The sequence below is a fragment of the Narcine bancroftii genome, chromosome 2 (genome assembly GCF_036971445.1).
Source record: "Narcine bancroftii isolate sNarBan1 chromosome 2, sNarBan1.hap1, whole genome shotgun sequence".
In the NCBI taxonomy this organism is placed as follows: domain Eukaryota; kingdom Metazoa; phylum Chordata; class Chondrichthyes; order Torpediniformes; family Narcinidae; genus Narcine; species Narcine bancroftii.
The window spans coordinates 345,470,541-345,490,427 of record NC_091470.1 but is presented as its reverse complement, the minus strand read 5'-3'; the positions used below and the strand labels follow the sequence as shown (position 1 = coordinate 345,490,427).

Genomic DNA, 19,887 nt, shown 5'->3' with positions numbered 1-19,887 from the left:
AAGATCCTTTCTCATTTCTTCAAAATTGGACATTTTCCAATATGGAATCTCAACCTGAGGACCAGACCTATCCTATAATTATCTTGAAACTAATGGCATTATGACCATGGGACCCAAAATGTACCCCTACATTTACTTCTGTCACCTGCCCTGCCTCATAGGAGATATAGTATTTCACTCTCTCTAGTTGGTACCTCTATATACATGTATTGATTTAGAAAACTTTCCTGAACACTTTTGATGAACACCAAGCTATCCAGCCCTTTTACGGTATGGGAGTCCCAGTCAAGATGTGGAAAGTTAAAATCACCTACAATCTCAACTTTATGTATCCCACGAAGACACGGGGAGAATGTACAATCTCGTTACAGACCGTGCGGGATTTGAAGCCTTGTCCTGATTGCTGGCACTGTTATAGAATTGTGCTAACTACTACATTAACCAGGGTGCATAAATATGCAGTCTTTTTCCTCCTCCACTCCACTATCTGCTCTTGCACTCTGGTTCCCATGCCCATGCAAATATAGCTTAAGCTTCTCCAGAGCAGCACCAGCGAACCTTCCCACAAGGATATTAGTCTCCCTCCAGTTCAAATGCAAATCGCTTCACCATAGTCCTCAAGGGTGTTCCTAGTGATATTCCTAGTGATATTCGCCTCGAGGAATGAAAACTGAGCATGGAAATGGCTGCAAGGTGAACATTGATGTCACATTGAGAACCCTTAATTTATGTAATTTCAGATCCTGTGGGATTTGTCTTTTTTAATCTACTGAACAAAGGGTGTACAGTTCAGTTTGGCATTCACAGAACTAACTGCATTTGATATATCCGCGTGACTGATGCTGTGTAATTGTCACCCCATCTCAAAGGGAAATCACGTACGGTTCTGCTCAGGCCATTTTTCTACAGGATGCAGATGTATAGGGAAATTATCTAACCAACAGAAAACCGCTTCTACCCAATTAAAAATGTGCACATGGGTGTAATTTCTAACACTCAACATAGTTCCTCATGGGACTAACCTTACATCCTGCTATTTTCTCTCCACTCTATTTCCAGCCAATTTTTTTTTAAAAATCAAGCCCATAATTCTCCATCAATCCCAGTTGCTTCAGCTTTCATGAATCAGGGACTCTTAGGAGACATTTTATTAAAGTGCATTTTGGAAGCCCATGCAAATAATATCATCCATAAATGTTCCCATTGTTATTACTTATGTCATCTCTTCAAGTCAATTAATCAGTTTGTCAGGCATGACCTGACTTTTATAAATCTATGCTGGTTCTCTTTGATCAGCTGAAAAAGTTTGTGGTGATACATATGACCTACTGACATGATTAGAAAGTCCCAAGGCCTGTGTTATTGTGCCAGTTAATTTCTCTTTCCCCTCCAGCTAAAGCCAAACTATTCTGTGCCTTTCATCTTTAACTTAGAGTTTAAGTTGAAGATTCCAGCATCTCTAAATGTATGGTGGAAAAATATTTTAAACCTCACTTGTCAAGATTTATGTATTTCTATCTCAGGGTGATAAAAGATAACGGAGTCATCTTTTCCAGTTAGATGGGTTTAATCATAAAAAATGTTGTGATAAAAATAAATTTTAGATTTTGAAAGTAAATCACATAACCTCAGTCCAAACCCAAATTAGGACTTTGTGCCTGTGTAATTGATTACCTCTTTGCTATAAATTAAACATGAACAGATTGCAACATAATCAATTTAAAAGCCTGATAGAAAAAATAAAGGATCATTTTCATTTCAGTGAAATCAAATGCAGCATCGATAAATTCAATGCCATTCACAAAATGGAGCTAAGAACTGACTCCTTTTGGATTAGATTTTAAAAGCAAAGCCTGGTGTATGTCCACAAAATCTTCAAATGCAGTAATGCACTCCCTGTTCTTTATTCTGACATCTTCACGTGACCTTCCATAGGGTGCAAGCATATGCACTCATGCACTTTTAGATATAGGTGGACACACATTCACATGTATACGCTCCTCAACACACACACACACACACACACACACACACACACACACACACACACAAAACACACACACACACAAAACACACACACACACAAAACACACACACACACACACAAAACATACACACACACAAAACACACACACACACAAAACACACGCACGCACACAAACACACACACACATACACACACACACACACAAAACACACCAAAATACACGTGCACACGCACACACACACACACACACACACACACACACACACACACACACACACACACACACACACACACAAATATTTGCGCACAGCCTTTTTGTTTGAATGACTTATTTTAATTTTGTGGTCAAACATGTATCAGGAATGAACCTTTACCCATATACATACATTGAAATTAAAAAGTCAATGATACAGGTTGTCCATATTACCAAATGGCCCCAGCCCCAGCCCCCCAAACAAAATCCTGAGATAGAAAAAAAGAAAGAGTAAATAGATAAGAGAGAAAGAAACAGAAAAAGGAAGGAAGAAAGAGGAACTGTCAGGATCTGGGATCCACTTCAGAGGATCTAATTTTTTTTTTAACCTAGGTTCACGCACACTTTTGACTCTCCCCCACCCCGTCCCACATTCCCTTTTGCTCCACGCATGCACCCAGAAAGTGAGCCACATCCATTCACAGGCACACGTGCTCCTGATCCACTTCCATCCTCATAGCCACAATAACACGCAAGGTCACAAAAACGCTTGCAGTCTTGCACATGGGTTTTAGCCACATGGGTTTTAGCCTCATGTGTGTGCACATGTGCACAATTAGTTGTTTTTCTCTCTTATAAATCTTGTCTGTTGCTTTGCCATTTGCCTTCAATGCTCTGGTCAAGTTGATTGTTTGGATGGGAGAATATAATTTTAACCTTGCTGCTTCCCACACAAGTCATTTCAATTAAAGACTATGGAAAGAGAATCTCTTGCTAACCTTCTTTCCGGCACAGGGGTAGTATTGCTATTTATAGTGGCAGCAGCTGCTTTCCTGATTCTGAGATCAGCAAGACAAGGTCTAAATTGTTGGTTTATCTGCAGAGCATCCAAGCTTCTTTCGCAGATTTGTGGCATGAAAGAGCTTGTGATATGAAAGTGTTTTCCACATGCTGTGTTTGCATTTTTGGCTGTACCTACAGATAAAGGTGTCAAGCAGAGACTAGAAGCTTCCCTGTAGGGCAAAAAGAGAAAGAAAATCAGAGTCCAAATCGAGAGAGCCACTGTTGCATGTCTTTGAACAGATGGATTAACAGTCGTGTTTGCAATGGCTTGGCAGGACATCATCAATCCTTAGGCCAGGAATGGTGGATGCCCAGTTGAGAAGACCCAGAAAAGGAGAGAACTTGGGACATGAATCAAATAGCAACATAGGCACTAAATTCACACCTTTAGGCTCTGCAATACAAACTTTTAAACAAATATACTGATCTTTAACTCAACCGAATAGGGGAGGCTGTGGGCTTTGATGAGATGGAAGAACTTGGTGACCCTGGGGATGGCAGAGGTCATTGTGGAGAGCTTGCAAACAATCTATCTGCATAGGCGTAAGTTCCTTGGGATAGGGCATATGAAGGCTTGTTGAGGTTTCTGTGCTGGTACAAGATGTCATAGTTGTAGGTGTAGAGTTCGATTCTCTACCTCGGAATCTTGTCATTCTTGACTTTACCCCGCTGCTTGAACATAAAAGTGATTGCACGTTGCTCAGTCGGCAGGATAAATCATTTGCTGGCAAGATAGGGCCTCCAGTGCCATGCTGCCTTTGATGTGGCTGAAGGCCTTATGGGGAAAGGAGGTGGCTTTTACGAAGGGGTGGGGCTTATCCACATGGATGGGGACCCACTGGGTATAATAGAAGAAAAAGCCCAGGCACCTTTCAGGGTCTTGAAGCTGTGGGGAAGTGGGAGCTCCAACAGGGGGTGCATGTGGTTAACATCGGGGCCAATAACTCCATTCTCCATGATCTGCACCCGATTATAGCCAGGCATGATGTGCGGAATACATATTTATCTTTGTTATAGGTGAGGTCAAGGCAGAATTTCCGGAGGTTTGCTTCGTGGTCCTGCAGATCGTGGCAGCAGATAGTGACATTGTCAAGATAGGGGAATGTGGCCAGCATCCCGTGCTCATCCACCATTCAGTTCATCTACCTCTGGAAGACAGATACTCCATTAGTGACCCCGAAGGGCACCCTCAGAAAGTGGTAGAGGTGGTCATCTGCCTTGAATGTGATATATTGGCAGTCCTTGGGATGGATAGGGAGCTGGTGGTATCCCGACTTTAAGTCAATGGTGCAAAATACCCATATTGGGTGATTTGGTTTGGCTATGTGGGGGAGGGGGTATGCGTCCAGTTGCATGAAACTGTTAATGGTCTGACTGCAGTCAATAACCATTTGGTGTTTTTCCCCACTCTTAACCACCACTACCTGAGCTCTCCAGGAGCTGGTTCGATGACCCTCTCGGACAGGAGCCACCTTACCTTTGATTTGATAAAGGCCCTGTCCCCATTGGTGGAAACAAGCTTACCGTCGGGGGTGAGATTGGTGATCAGAAGTTTGAGGCGGAATTCCAAGGGTGGAGAGCCCGCAGGTTGCACATGGTGGGCGGATCAGGTTGCTGGTTGAACACGGTCAGATGGGAGGGCTGGTCATTTAAAAACTGTTGGTTGCAGACCATGAGGGGGGGAATGGGGCCTGTCATATTCCATGGTGACACTCTTAAGGTGACATTGAAAGTCCAACCCCTGTAGTAAAGGCCTGCAGAGCTGTGGTATCACAAGGAGTTAAATTATTTTGTATTCTGGGCTATCCATGGTCAGCGTCACTACGCAGCTGCTGTGGATCTCTGCTGAGTGGGACTTAGAGGCCATGGAGACTTTGCAACTCACTGGTCTCACCGTGAGATTGTAACACTACACCGTATCAGGGTGGGTGAAGCTCTCCATGCTCTTGCTATCGAGCAGGTAGCTTGTCTTGTGCCCATTTACCTCTATGTCCATCATTGACCTGGCAAACTGTTGAGGCTTGCTTTCGCCAAGCGTTACTGAAACTTAAGTAGCGTCGCTGTCTGACCCGCTGTACTGGCTTGTGGTCTGGTAAGATGGCGCCATCCAAGATAGTGGCCCCCATTGCGCGCATTCTGTGCTGTTGTTGTTCATCAGAAGTGACCTTGTCCAAGATGGCAGCGGCCCCATGGGATTCAATAAAGTTCCAGTAAAGGACACAAAAATATTATGCTACGTGCTAGAATTTCGTGGGACAACCATGCTCCTGAACATTGAATTAATATGAATAATTTGAGGCCTGCTTAAGTGAGGCAATTTTTTTTTTAGTGAACAATCTCAGAGGATGAGTGCTGGCAGACTATATGGAAATGCTAGGGACTGGAGAATGTCGTGGAATGGAGACCGAAGAGTACAGTTACATAGTTCCATGTAAGAGTTGGCACAGGTAGACAGGTGGTGAAGAAAGTGTTAGGCCCGCTTGCCTTTATCTGTCTGGGCACTGAATACGGAGGCAGGGACGTCCTGTTGCAGTGCACAGAAGAGCCGGAGAAACTCAGGGCCCATCAGATGGAAAAGGCAGTCAATGCTTCGAGCCTGGGTTCTTCTTCAGAAATTTTCTGTGGTGCACCAGACCACAGCATTTGCAGTTTTTCTGCTTACCTACTTCATGTAACAATTGTGCAAGACGTTGGAATATTGCGCGGAGTGCTGGCTATCTAGCTATAGGAAAGATATGGAAAGGACGCAGAAAATATGTTGTTGTGACTGGTAGGCTGGAATTCCAAAGAGAGATTAAATAGACTGGGACTGTATTCCCAAGTGTGCAGAAGCCCAAGAGAAGGGGAAGAGGGAGGGATGAGAGATTACAGAGATTTATAAAATTATGAGGGGGACATATGATGAATAGTTATTTTCTTTTCCTCAGGATAGGTAAATCTGAAACTTGAGGGCGTAGATTTAAGGTATGAAGGAAATGTTTTAAGAGGGACCTTCTTCACACAAAGTGTGGTGGGTATATGGAAGAAGCCATTAGAATTAGTGCAGGCAGGGAGAATTGTAACATTATAAAGAGGTTCGGACAGGTACATGGATAGCACAGTTTTAAAGGTATAGGGCAGACTGCAGCCAAATGGGACTAGTTGACTGGCATTACAAGGCCTGTTTCCTTGCTGAAGTACTCTATGACTATAACAGTGTGAATGAGGAATTTTACAATGAATATTAATTTTGTTATCACTTGACACCCATTAAATGTTCAGCAGGGGTCACTGGATAATGATCAAAGGCCTGAATCCCATTCATTGCTCCACTTTTCGGCCCTTGATTCAACAATACCGTTGCCAATTAATAGGCTGCTAATTTAGTTTAAAGCTGAGAACCAACTTATTGTATATTGTTGCTCTGTTTCCCCCCCCCCCCCCCATTCACAGAAGGGAACTAATAAGATGGGCTCTTTGACGTGTAACCAAACATCTAATGTACAGATTTTTTTAAAAATAGGAATAACATGTAAATAAACGTTTGATTGTTTTCATGGCTTTCGGATGTTGTGACGAGAGAGCTGGACGTTGCAGGATTCTGACTGGCCTCTTCTAATACCTTTATGAAAGCAATAAACTATTAGCTGAAAATGCCTGTTACGAATGATATATGGAAAATCGGTCAACTCCCTCTGTCAATGACATAGATTCTTTCACTGATATTGAAGTAGGTTGTTCTCTGAGACTTATTAAATTGATTTTATCTTCTCTCACCGGCATTAGCCATTTTATTAAACTTTTTGGAAGAATTTCAACCTAATGCTCATTAAATTGAAGGTCATTAGCACAGATGGATGAAAAATCCTGCATCCTAAATGTTGGCTTCAGCCTGCTGAAAGTCAGAGATGTTGAAGGGGAATCTGCTCACTTGCACATTGAAATCTCAGAAAACACGTCCTTTTGTATTAGGGCAAAACATTACATTTTGTACCATCTTGTGAGAGTGCCAGTTTCCTGCTGGAATGTGCACTGTTTTTGCAGAAGATGTTCTATCCCCCAAGGGAAGAGTTCCATGGATGAGTGGGCAATGTCATGAAACTGAGGGACAGCTGGGATCAACACAATGAGTGGATGGGGTTGTGCCCAAGTCTAGTAGTTCAGTTTAAACACAATCAACGATCATGACCCCAGCATTAACCTGGGACCTACCCGAAGAAAGGCTGCAAATTTCAATCATTTCTTTCTCGTAAGAGCAAAGCATTTTCAATAATTTTTAAATACATATTTTGGATTTTTTTTCTCATTTCCAATTTCTATCCGTTCTATACCATTGGAAGATTCATTGATTACTCTGCTCTGGTCTACTTGAGCTATCCTACAGTTAGACTACTCAGCGGTTTTTACTTGTCTAGAACAATGTAATCAGGAGCTAATCAGTGCCCCCAATGTTTCAGCTTCCACCAGAATCCCCGGTATGACATTCCAGGCTCCCACAACTCTCAGTGTAAAAAAAAAACTTAACCCTGATGTCCCCCCTAATCTTCCCTCCCTTCTGAGACAATCAACGATCTGTATGCTGAGTAATCTAAAGCCACTTTCAGGTGGAATAACTGGGAGAACGCGGCTCCGGAGTGGCTGTGGGTGTGTGCGAAGCGACATTCAGGTGGTAGCGCTGAAGGCGGTGTTCTGGCATCTGAAAGGTCCTCAGCGGGGAGAGGCGCAGCGGAGCAAATGCCGGCTCCTGTCGACTGTGGCTGTAGTCCCACCCGCTTTCAGGTGCCTAGGGGGAGCTCTCGGAAGCGGAGAATACACCTACCTGAGGAGGGCCGGTTAAGTGCTCCTCGGGTCAGGGTTCTCCGCTTGCAGGTGGCTTTACGTTGGGGTATTCTGGCCACCTGAAAGCGGCTTAAGTGAAGCCTCACAACTTGAACAAATAATGATTAGAAAAAGCAGAGCTTGGCTTAAAATAGGTTATTTACTGAGTTGCGCAGCTGAAAGGAAGGAGCAATTTTAGTGTCAGGAAAATATGGAAATAGGATCAAAACTACTTAAGTAATTTTGACATTCACCCAATGAAGAGGAGGAAAAACATAAAATACTGATAGATCTGTTATAGAATTTATACAGAATTAAGGAAAACTGCCCAAACCCGATAATTTGAACCACATGATCATATAGTTCTGTGTCAGCCTGTTAACTACATTTGTTACTTCATTTCTGTGGGAAATTTGGTTATTTTAATTTTATGTAGATATCCCAGTGCAGTCTTAAAATAGCACAGCTCTCAAAGGCCCATGGGAATAATCACAATAAAGTCACCTTTTTGTCCATAAATAACTAGTATTTGAGAAGTGGTTTATTCATTGGTTGTTTAGTAAGTATTTTATAGGTTAACCAACATCAGAAACTGTATTAAAGACTTCAATTAAATAAATGGATCAGCTTGTAGAAGAATAACAAAATTGTAAATCAAACTGTTGCCTCTTCAGCTGTCTTCCCTTCTCCAATACTTCTCCAGTCCCATTTGATGTTTTGGATAGCCTGAATTCATTCATATGTATCCATTTACAGCCTCCTGTCACTGCACCCTTATACTGGTGTCTTCTCACTGCCACCTTTGTCTCCAGTATATTTACCTCTGCCCCCCCCCCCCCCATTATCGTACTAATTTATATGCTTTCAAAGGGCGTGACAGGGTGAAATCAGAGCACATGTTCCCAATGGTGGGTGAGACTAGGACTAGAGGGCATAGTTTAAGAATACAGGGAAGGCCATTTAACACAGAAATTAGGAGATTTTTTTTTTACCCAGAGAGTTGCGGGTCTGTGGAATGCATTGCCACAGAGGGTAGTGGGGAAGGATTTGTCGGATAGATTTAAGAGAGAGTTGAATAAGGCTCTTGTGGGCAGGGGAGTTAAGGGTTATGTAGATAAGGCTGGGATTGGTTATTGAAAGGGAAAGATCAGCCATGATCCGATAAATAGCGGTGCTGGCTCGAAGGCCAATTGGCCTACTCCAGCACCTATTGTCTATTGCTAATATCATGCAAAGAACAGCATCATTTTCCTCATGTTAGTTGGCTTTAATAAACCCCAGCATGAGTATCCCCATTACCTCAAAATTGTCAAACATTTAATACTGGATGACATTCTAATGAGCCATAGATAGATGCTGGAACTTTAAAATAAATATGGAGATTCCAGTAAATTCTCGGCAAATCAAGGACAGGAACATCTGGAGAGATGAAAATTAAATGGCTAAGTTTATTTGTGATTATGGTCATTTCTGTGGCTCGACTGAGCTTGCATTCGAGTATTTGAAACAGAGAGATGACACAGAGACCTGGGGAAAGTCAGTAAAGTAAATTGTGCAAAGAAGTTAACCAATTTTTTTGGAAGGATTTAGAAGTACAATGAGAAGTTTGGATCTCCACAAAAGTGGTTTTCACTTTGTTGTCGCTTACCATGATTTGCATTTAATTGGGAGTTCTTCGTGTGATGAGTGAATGAGCAGAATTAAATTGCATTACAATTTTGGACAGTAGTTCTTTTCTGTTCATACTTAATCATTGCATGTTTTGTTTTGCAGGTGATTCAGTCACCAATCCACCCTTCATTCATGACAACACAGTTTACAGCAAGATATTTCCGATCCTGTACAGAAATGAAGAGATTGTAGTGAACAATCCCAGTCTTTTCAGAGTTCACCTCTTGTTGGATGGAGAAAGGGTGAGTTATTGGAAACCATGCTCAAGGGAAAGATGATTACTTGCATAGTTTGTCGTGGTGAGTGGCATTTGAAAGAAACAACTATTGGTGTATGGTAGTCATACAGTTTCTCAAAGCACAAGCCCCCTGGAATCAGAGTGCAGGAGTCATCCCACTCAGTTTTCAGAATAAAAGCAGAAAATGCTGGAAATAGTCAACAGTTTGGCAGTATTTGGAGGTTGACAAGCAGTTAATATTTCTGTTCACTGAACTGACTTCAGATTTCCAGCATCTACAATTTACTGCGTTTCAACTCCAATTCTCTGTCAAGTTTTTCCTCCAACTAAATGGCGAAGCTATATTTGTAAAGTCTTGCTTAGTGTAAACTTGGTGATAGGAGCCTAGAAATTGGAGTTCCTTAAATATAATTGTGTGCATAAATTATGCAAAAATGTATTTCACAAATGTTTAATATAATAATTATAATAATAAAGGAAGGACATTGTCCCACCTACTCATGATCAGTGGTGACGCCACATCATGTCCTGTTTGAACATGGAAAAGATTCATTATTCAATTAATAATTCAGATATAATTTTACTCCAATATAATTAAATTGTCTGATTTGTATCTTTTCCATGTTACTTATATTTCATTTTACCTTGGTTTTTCTATTAATACCAGTCACATATAACACCTGGCACCATGTTTAGATAAGGGGTTTGAGTTTCCTTCTCCACAGTTTTCTTCTTTCCTCCTTTTTTTTTGTATTATTAGAGGTTTTTTTTTCTATTTAGAATATGAATTATGGATATGATTTACAATTTATTTATGTTAGTGATATACGGAATATCTTATTTTGTTTATGTAACTGGCCATACCATCTTACTGAATTGCACTCGTTTTTGAAATCAATAAAATATTTTAAAAAGAAAGAAAACATAATAATAATAATAAAAATGACAGATTGATCAGCAAATTGCTGAAGGCAATTCGCCAGATAGCACCAGTAATTTCACCGGCATCATTTGTTCATGTGATGACTTAGACAAAGTCTGCAATGAGCATCTCTACCTAGTTTCGTGTGTGTTACATTCTAAATGTAGTATTACCCAACAATACTGGAACCTTTACATTCTATACCTTTTCAACGTACAGAAATTGGAGAAATAATGTGTGGGTGAAGCCGTCATTTATAACCCAAGTTAAAGAGAGAGAGAGAGAGAGAGAGAGAGAGAGAGAGAGAGAGAGCACTAATTATAAATTGGGAAGGAGATATGAGTTAAAAGAAAATTACAAAAAGCTGCATTTGCTGGAAATCTGGAAGAAAAACAATACACTCAGCAGATCAGAAGGCATCTGTGTGGAAACAGAATGAATATTTGAGGTCCAAAGCCTGGGATTGTTGCAACGAAGCATTTCTGACCTTGAGAATTTCCGCATTTGTAGCCTGACCTGCTGAATATTTTTTTTTTGTGAACCAATAATTATGGTCAGTTACTTAAGAGTATAGATGAACAAAGGGACCTTATATGTGACTGGTATAGATGAACCAAAGGAAGGGATGTCAATGGCTGTTGCCTGGATGCGCCTACCAGAATTTCTTATAGAACATAGAACAATGCAGCACAGTGCAGCCCCTTCAGCCCTCAATGTTGTGCTCATATATGTGCTCATATATTCCTTAAAAAATGTACTAAACCCTCCCTACCCCATAGCCCTCTACTTTTGTTCCATACATGTGCCTGTCAAGGAGTCTCTTAAATGCCCCAAATGTTTCAACCTCCACCACCATCTCTGGTAAGGTATTCTAGACACCCCAACGCTGTGTGGGGTGAAATAAAGTACCTCTCATATCTCCGTTAAACTTTCCTCCCTTCACTTTGTGCTCATGTCCTCTGGTATTTGCTAATCCTTCCCTGTGAAACAGGTGCTGGCTGTCCACACTATCTATGCCTCTCATAATCTTGTAGCCCTCTATAAAGTCTCCTCTCATTATTCTATGCTCCAAAGGAAAATGTCCTAGCTCTACTGACCTTGCCTGATAGGACTTGTTTCCCAATCCAAGTAACATCCTGGTAGATTTCCTCTGCACCCTCTCCATAGCTTCCATATCCTTCTAGTAATGACGTGACCAGAACTGAACACAATACTCTAAGTGTGGTCTCACCAGAGATATGTAGAATTGCAACATGACCTCTCTACTCTTGAACTAAATCCATATATTAATTAAGTCCAGCATCCCATGGGCCTTCTTAACTATCCTATCAACCTGTGTGGCGACTTTGAGGGATGTATGAAATTGGAACCCAAGGTCCCTTTGTTCATCTATACTCTTAAGTAACTGACCATAAATCCTGTATTCACCCTTATGGTTTGTCCTTTCAAAATGCATCACCTCACATTTATCCAGATTGAACTCCATCTGCCACTTTTCCGCACAACTTTGCATCATGTCTCTATCCTTTTATAACCATTGACAAACTTCTGCTCCTTGGACAACTCCCCCAACCTTCGTATCATTCTCAAACTTAATGACCCATACTTCTGTCTCTTCATCTGGGTCATTTATAAAAATCACAAAGAGCAGGGGTACCAGGACAGATCCTTGTGGTCACTGACCTCCAGGAAGAATACATTCCTTCCACTACTACTCTCTGCTTTTACCTGCAAGCCAATCTTTTATTAACACCGCCAAGGTTCCATGGATCCCATGCATCAAGACTTTCTGAACAAATCTCTCATTGGGGGACCTTGTCAAATGACTTACTAAAATCCATGTAGACCACATCTACTCCCTTACATTCGTCAACTTTTTTTCTTGTCTTCTCAAAAACTCCATTAGGCTCGTGAGACAGATCCTTTCCTTCACAAAGCCATGCTGACTGTCCTTGAGTAGACTGTACTTCTCCAAATGCTCATAGATCCTATTCTTAAGAAACTTCCCCAATAGATTGCACACACGGATCTATAATAATGGTCTATAATAATTCCCAGGATTCTTCTCCCTATTACCTTTTTTTAAGCAAGAGGGCCACAGACTCAAAGACCATTGCTACTGCTCAAGCTATTTCTTTCCTCACTCCCACAGCAAACCTGGGTGTATCACATTCAGACCCATGGAATTATCAATCTTAATGTTTTTAAGAAGATCCAACACTTCCTCTTACTTAATCTCAACACGGTCCAGCATGCAAGCCTGTTCTATTCTGACTTCACCCTGTTCAAGTTCCTTTTCTCTTGTGAATATTGAAGCGAAGTATTCATTTAGGACCTGTCCAACCTCCTCTGGCCCCAGGCACATGTTGCTTCCTTTATCCTTTAGCAGCCCACCTTCATTCTCGTCATCCTTCCGTTCTTCACATACGCATGGAACGCTTTGGGATTCTTCTTAATCCTACATGCCAAGGCCTTCTCATGCCCCCTTTGAGTTCTCCTAAGTCCCTTCTTAAACTCCTTCCTGGCTACAATATACTTTACATGAACCCTTCCTGTGTTCTGTTTCCTACATCAAATATATGCTTCCTCCTTCCGCTTGACCTGCTGCCTCACCTGCTTTGTCAACCATGGTTCCCTTTTCCTACCATCTTTTCCGTGTCCCAGTAGGAAAAACCTATCCTGAGACCTGAACAAGTGACCCCTAAACTTCCTCCACATTAGTTCTGTGCTTTCTCCCTTGAGCCTCTGTTTTCCAATTTACTCTCACTAGTTCCTGCCTCATCCCATCATAATTATCCCTTCCCCACTTTCCCATTTTGTCTGTTTTTATCCTTTTCCATGGCTGTGCTAAAGCTCAGGAAATTGTGATACCTCACTGAGAGGTTCGTCAATCTGTCCTGGTTCATTACCCAGAATTAGATTCAGTCTGGCCTCTCCTCTCATCGGCTGGTCCATGTATTGTGTCAGGAATCTTTCTTGGACACACCTGACAAATTCAGCCCCATTTATCCATTTTGCAGTAAGGAGATGCCAGTGAACATTAGGGAAGTTGAAATCACCCATAACTACAACCCTGTATTTCCTGCATCATTCCAAAATCTGCTCCTCGGTGTCCCGAGGGCTATTTGGGGGCCTATAGATTACTCCAAGCACAGTTATCGCTCCCTTCCTATTTCTGACTTCCACCCATACCAATTCAGTGGACACTCCCTCTACAGCTTCCTCCCTTTCTATAGCCATGATACATCCCATCCTATTCCTTTTAAATCACCTAAACCCCGGAAACTGCATCAACCAATCCTGCCCTCCCTCCAGCCAGGTCTCTGTTACAGCCACAACATTGTCGTTTCATGCACTGATCCGTGTTCTAAGTTCGTCCCCTTTATTCCTAATACACTTTTTGTTACAATAGATACATTTCAAACCCTCTAACTGACTATATATATGTTTTGAATCCTCCCTGTCATTCCTCACAAAGTTAGAGCACATAGCACCATGCTTTTAACCTTATGCCCTATTCTCTGTACTCACATTCTGGTTCCCACCCCCTTGCCAAACTAGTTTAAATCCTCCCTGGCTGCTAGGATATTGGTCCCTTTCCAGTTCAGGTGCAGCCCATCCTTTTTGTACAGGTCAAACCACCCCCAGAAGAGATTCCAATGATCCATGAATCTGAATGCTTGCCCCTGCATGAACTCTTCAGCCACACAATCATCTGTGATCATTTCCTATTTGTACCCTCTCTGGTGATCATTTCCTATTTGTACCCTCTCTGGTGATCATTTCCTATTCGTACCCTCTCTGGTGATCGTTTCCTATTCGTACCCTCTCTGGTGATCATTTCCTATTCGTACCCTCTCTGGTGATCATTTCCTATTCGTACCCTCTCTGGTGTGTGGCACAGGCAGCAACCCTGCAATTACCATCCTCGAGGTCCTGCTTTTAATGTCTTACCTATCTCCTTATATTCCCTCTTCAGGACCTCATCAACAAGGTCTAACCAACAAGACCCCAATTACCATAGCTCTCCTCTTTTCCCCCTTCCCTTCTGAGCCATGGGGCCAATCTCTCTGCCAGAGACGGGACCTCCACAACTTGTTCCTGGTTGATTGTTTTGCCACCACCACACCCCCCCCCCTCCCATCCCCCAACAATATCCAAAAGAGTACACATGTTGTTGAGGGGAATGGACGGGGGTGCTCTTTACAGTCTGCATAAAACCCTTCCCTCTCCTAACAGTCAGCCAATCACTTTCCTCCTGACATTTGGGGGTGACTGTTTTCCTGATGCTTCTCTCTATTACTGCTTCTGCCTCCCGAATGATCCGGAGTTCACCCTGCTCCATCCAGCTCCAGCTCCTCAACTCGGTCTTCCAGATGCTGCAGTTGGATGCCCCTCTTGCAGATGTAGTCATTAGGGACAATTATGCTGTCCCAGACTTCCCAATCAGAACATTCCATTATCCTAGCTGCTGTCTCCATTAACTCCTCCTAATTTAAATACAATTATCTTACCTGGCCTTACCTTGCAGGAATCAAGCTCGTCCTAATCCTCTGCTCGCCGAAGTCTTGTATGTTTTGTATATTTCAAACATTATTATGGGGTCACATAGTACTCATTGCATTTAGACATGGCAAAGATTAGGGTGGAGAGATGAGCTGGTACTTCATAGTGGCAGCAATTTGCTCCAGCAATGGATGTTCAACGGCAATGATCAGTAGTGGAGCAGGGTTGGTGGGGGTGGGGGGGAAGGTAGGCATTGGTTAAGAGAGGCCACCCACACTGAAGATATGTGCTTCGCCCCACCCTGTCCCCAACTCCCTATGTTTTTCTTCACCTCCATGACAGCTCTTTCTATTGCTCCTCTGGCTACATGGTTCTCTGTCTTGCTCCCCAAGGATTCCAACAGCCATAGTGTGGCAAGTGTGACTGCAAATTGTGCAGATCACAGTTCGTGTGAAAACTTCACTCGCAAACTTTTTGAGGTAAGTTTTCCCAAATGAGTTATTCTTGGGTGACCTCTCAATGGCCATTGATAAAGGCAACAATCTTTTTCTGTAAGTGTGCCCAATGTTACCTGTAAAAGAATTGCAAACCTAAAACAGAATTAACGATGAATTATTAAACATGATAAAGAACAGACCACTGCGACAAAACTCTTTTCTGAATTTTTGCACCCTATCTGACATTTTTGTTAGGCAAGCTTAATTAATTGTAGGTTTGCTACTGGATTCTTGTTGTATTCTTACCTGTCAAAGTGCAGAAATGCTGGATGAAATCAGCTGCTTGTGCAGTGCCCGTTAGAAGTAAAGATATTCCTTCCTCAAGGTATAAGTGAAAAAAGACAGGTGTCTGAATTAAAGTCTGAGGTAAGAAAGGGGGAAGAATGGGAAGGGGAGGAGAACAGACCAACAGACAAGGATGTTATTTGGAGATGATAAGAGGAAAGGTGAGAATTGATTTTGGGTCTGTGAAAGGAGATGGAAGGAAAAGGGAACAGAGAAAGAGAGAGAGATGGACAGAGCAACAAGAAAGGAGTTGGGGGAAGAAAATGGGGGAGGGGTTTTAATGGAAACCAGAGACGTTGATGTTCATGCCTTCTGGGTGGAGGGTGTCCAGTCGCAAGGTGAGGTGTTGTTCCTCTCATTTGTAGGTAGTCTCAGTCTGGCAGTGCATGAGACCTTGGGCAGGAATGTCAGCAAGGGACTGGGACAGGTAATTGAAATGGGTGGTCACTGGGAGATCCACACTATTGCAACATGAAGTGATCTCTCTCTTTCTGCGCCCAGCACCTGTGATGTAGGGGAGAGCACAGGTTGCAATCGATGACCCCTGCAGATTCATAAGTGAACTAGGCTTGAATCTGGGGTCCTGAATGTTGGTGAGGGAAGAAGTGTGAGCGCAAGTGGAGCATTGCCTGCGGTCAGAGATAGGTGCCAAGGGGACAATTGGTGGGGAGAAAGGAATAGACAAGGGAGTCACGGAAGGACCGGCTCCTGTGGGAGGCGGAGAGCAGAGGAGAAGAAAGTATGTGTCTGGTGGTGGGATCACGCAGCATGTGGTAGAAATGGCGGAGGAGTATATGTTAGATGTGGAGGCTGGTGGGGTGGTAGGTGAGGAGAAGGGAAATCCAGTGTTTGATGCATGCAGGTGCAGATGTGTGGGTAAAGAAGGATGTGCAGGTGAGGACTGAGCTAATGGTGGTAGAGGGGAGGCCACGTTGTTTGAAGACTGCTTTATTACGAGCTCCTGTTCCATATAGTGTGAATATCATTTTAAGGGCTAGTACAAACTGCAACAATTCACAGCTGTGGAGAGACTGGGTGGCAACAACTAGTACAGATTGGACCCAAATTTGCTACCTTGGAGAGGAAAAGGAACACTTGTTGCTTTTTCCAGGGACACAGGTGGGGAGAGAGTGATAAAGGAAACAGAATCATTATTGACCAGGGGCCACCTCATCGAATACGGAGCAGGAATCACTGTGTGATAATAGACAATTTGAATGGTTCTCCTTGTCAGGGGAATTATTGAACTACTCTGACCAAAGGAAAGATCACATTGATTGACCCGTACCTGGGTTTTGGACACATTGTGGACGTCACTCCATTAATTTCCCCTACATAAGGAAAAGGGAAGTTGTGAGAACAATTCGTACAAAAGGATCTTTTCTATGGAAGAAAATCAACTAGGATTCATGAGTTTTTGGGAGTCCAGTAACTCAGTGTCTCCTACCTCTGTCATGATTACTTCTGGGCATCAGTTTAAAAGTCTGGATTTTGACAAATGATTTCTAAAACTAAACTTTGGGATGACTTTCCAGAATCTTGTGGCCAAGCTGTAATGCTTTGGGTATGTCTCTCTCTCTCTCTCTCTCTCTTTCTCTCTCTCTCTCTCTCTCACACACACACACACACACACACACACACACACACACACGTTCATGTGTGCATAGTTGGGTTGATTTGATTAATATGTAATATTATTATTAGACATTAATAAAACTAGTGTTTTAAAGACAAATATAAGATTTCCTTGGTGAATTTCTATTGCCTGTGACATAACAGCTTGCATTTTTAACGTTGTTCAAATTAGAGTTTGACAAGAACAACTAATAACATTGAACACAGAGCCCAGAGTGTGAAAAAAAAATAGCAGGATTATAGAGTGAAGTGCAGACTAAATAGCGGATTAATCCTGGAACTGACCTCGCTCTTGTGTCGTGCCGCAGGCCAGCAGCAATAGAAATTCACCAAAAGACTGTTACTGTTTTTATTTTAAAACAATTCTGGAAAGTTATTCCAAAGTTCAATCGTAGAAATCCTATGTTCAAATGCAGACTTTTAAACTGATGCCCCGAAGTAACCATGAAGGAGGTGCAAGTAACTGAGTGACTCAACTGCTGAAAACTCACGAATCCTGGTCAAATTCCTTCCTGAGAAATACCCTTTCTGATGAAATTGTCACAACTCCCTTTTTCCTTGCATAGGGGGAAACAAAATGAGTGACTTCCACGACGCTTCCAAAACCCAGGCACAGGTCAGTCAAAGTGACCATTAGCTTTGTCACGATTTGATAAAGCAGTTCTCATGTTTCCTTTACCCAGGTACGGGTTATCCAAAGTGATGTTTCCTTTGGTCATGGTGGTTCAATAATTCCTTTGACAGGGAGAATCAGCTGAATTGCCCATTTCACACAGAGTCACTCCACCGTGTTCATCAGATGACTGTTGGTTAATAATAGAAATCCTTTTTCTTCAAGTGTCCCCCTCATTTGATTCTTTTACTACCTATTTTCTTGAATAGACAGCCATTGTTCTTTCTCTTCCTCCAGAGTATCAACTTTTTAGATAATTTGTACTTGATAGTGCCATCCAGACTCTCCACAACTGTGAATGGTTGCAGCCTGTACTAATCCTCAAAGGGACAGTCACACTAAATGAAACATGAGCTCATAACACTTAAATGAAAGATTGGCTCACAGATAAATTCATTGACAGTATGATTTTAACATTGCAGTGGGCACAAGAGAAAATATACTTTATAGAATAATATAAATATTCAACAAATAAAGCACTGCTACACATATTAAAGATGTTTAAAGAAATGGAAGGAGCAGGTGAGGCTCAAGCATTATTGGTAAAATGGATGAAAAATGAAGATCTATGAGAATAGAATGGCAAGAATGGAATTAAGGAAGATTAATAGCTATGATCTTGATGAATGGTGGAGCGGACTCATCTATTTTGCAATTTAGAAAAGGAGTTGGGACATTATTTATTGCGGATTCTGCTTGTTCCATCTCTTTAGAGTCTCTCACAGACTCGATGATTGGAAAAATTCACTTCTGCTTCTATGTCTTTTGTTTCTAAATGGCTGTGACATGAAATGGAATGCTGCACATTTTGTTTCTTCCCCTCTCTTGTGTTCACACCAAAATAGATTCTTATTATGGAATGTTCGGTGCTTCTTGAAAACCTTCAGATTTTTGAGCACAGACTGTTAAGCATTTCTTTGCCAAATTTTGTATGATCAGAAATATATATGGATAGGCATAAAACATTGTTAAAAATACTAAGTGATTATAATGGCTGAAAATGACTGACAGTTTTGCCACAAAGTGAACAGTGAAATTCTGCAAATATTTTTAAATGTGACTTTGACAGTTCAGCTGAAATTATTTTGTTAATGAATTTACACTAAGAAATTGAAAATAAAATTATTTTATCATTGCTTTTTAGTGTTTTACCTCCACATACAAATCAGAGTTGCCCCATTTCCATTTTGAGTTTGCGGCAATTTTATGAGACCTCTTCCTCCACCTGCACTTCATCCCAAGGCCCTTTGTCGAAACATATCTGCTTGGTTTCATGCTTCAGAGGCAAATCTTTTGTTTATAGACCAACACAAATGTGATTTACAATATAAATAAAGCAAAAATGTGATATTTGCCTAGGTACATCGAAGCAGTGAGACCATTAAGTGTAATCACCACTTTGGGGAAATCTACAGCAGCATGGGGGTGCAGATGTAATATCTGAGGGATCTTTCATTGTAAATGAAAGGGCTGTTTATGGAACCATATATCCTGTTGATGCAGCAAGGGAATTGTTACAGGAGTTAATCAGAGAGCGTTGCAAATTAAAATGTCAATCACAGAGCCACAACACAAGCTGATTTTTATTATAAACATCCTTTCCATGTGTTGTCCTTTAATTCTCTACCACTGGAAATTTT

At 41.8% G+C, this 19,887-nt stretch overlaps 1 protein-coding gene across 1 annotated transcript in view; it reads left to right on the top strand.

The window, feature by feature from the left end:
- Positions 1 to 19,887, top strand: part of fam135b (family with sequence similarity 135 member B) — a 409,679-nt gene that overhangs the window by 180,515 nt on the left and 209,277 nt on the right. The window contains exon 4 of the mRNA XM_069922246.1: positions 9,594 to 9,733. Coding sequence (XP_069778347.1) covers positions 9,594 to 9,733 — 140 coding nt within the window. The remainder of the gene's footprint in view (positions 1 to 9,593; positions 9,734 to 19,887) is intronic.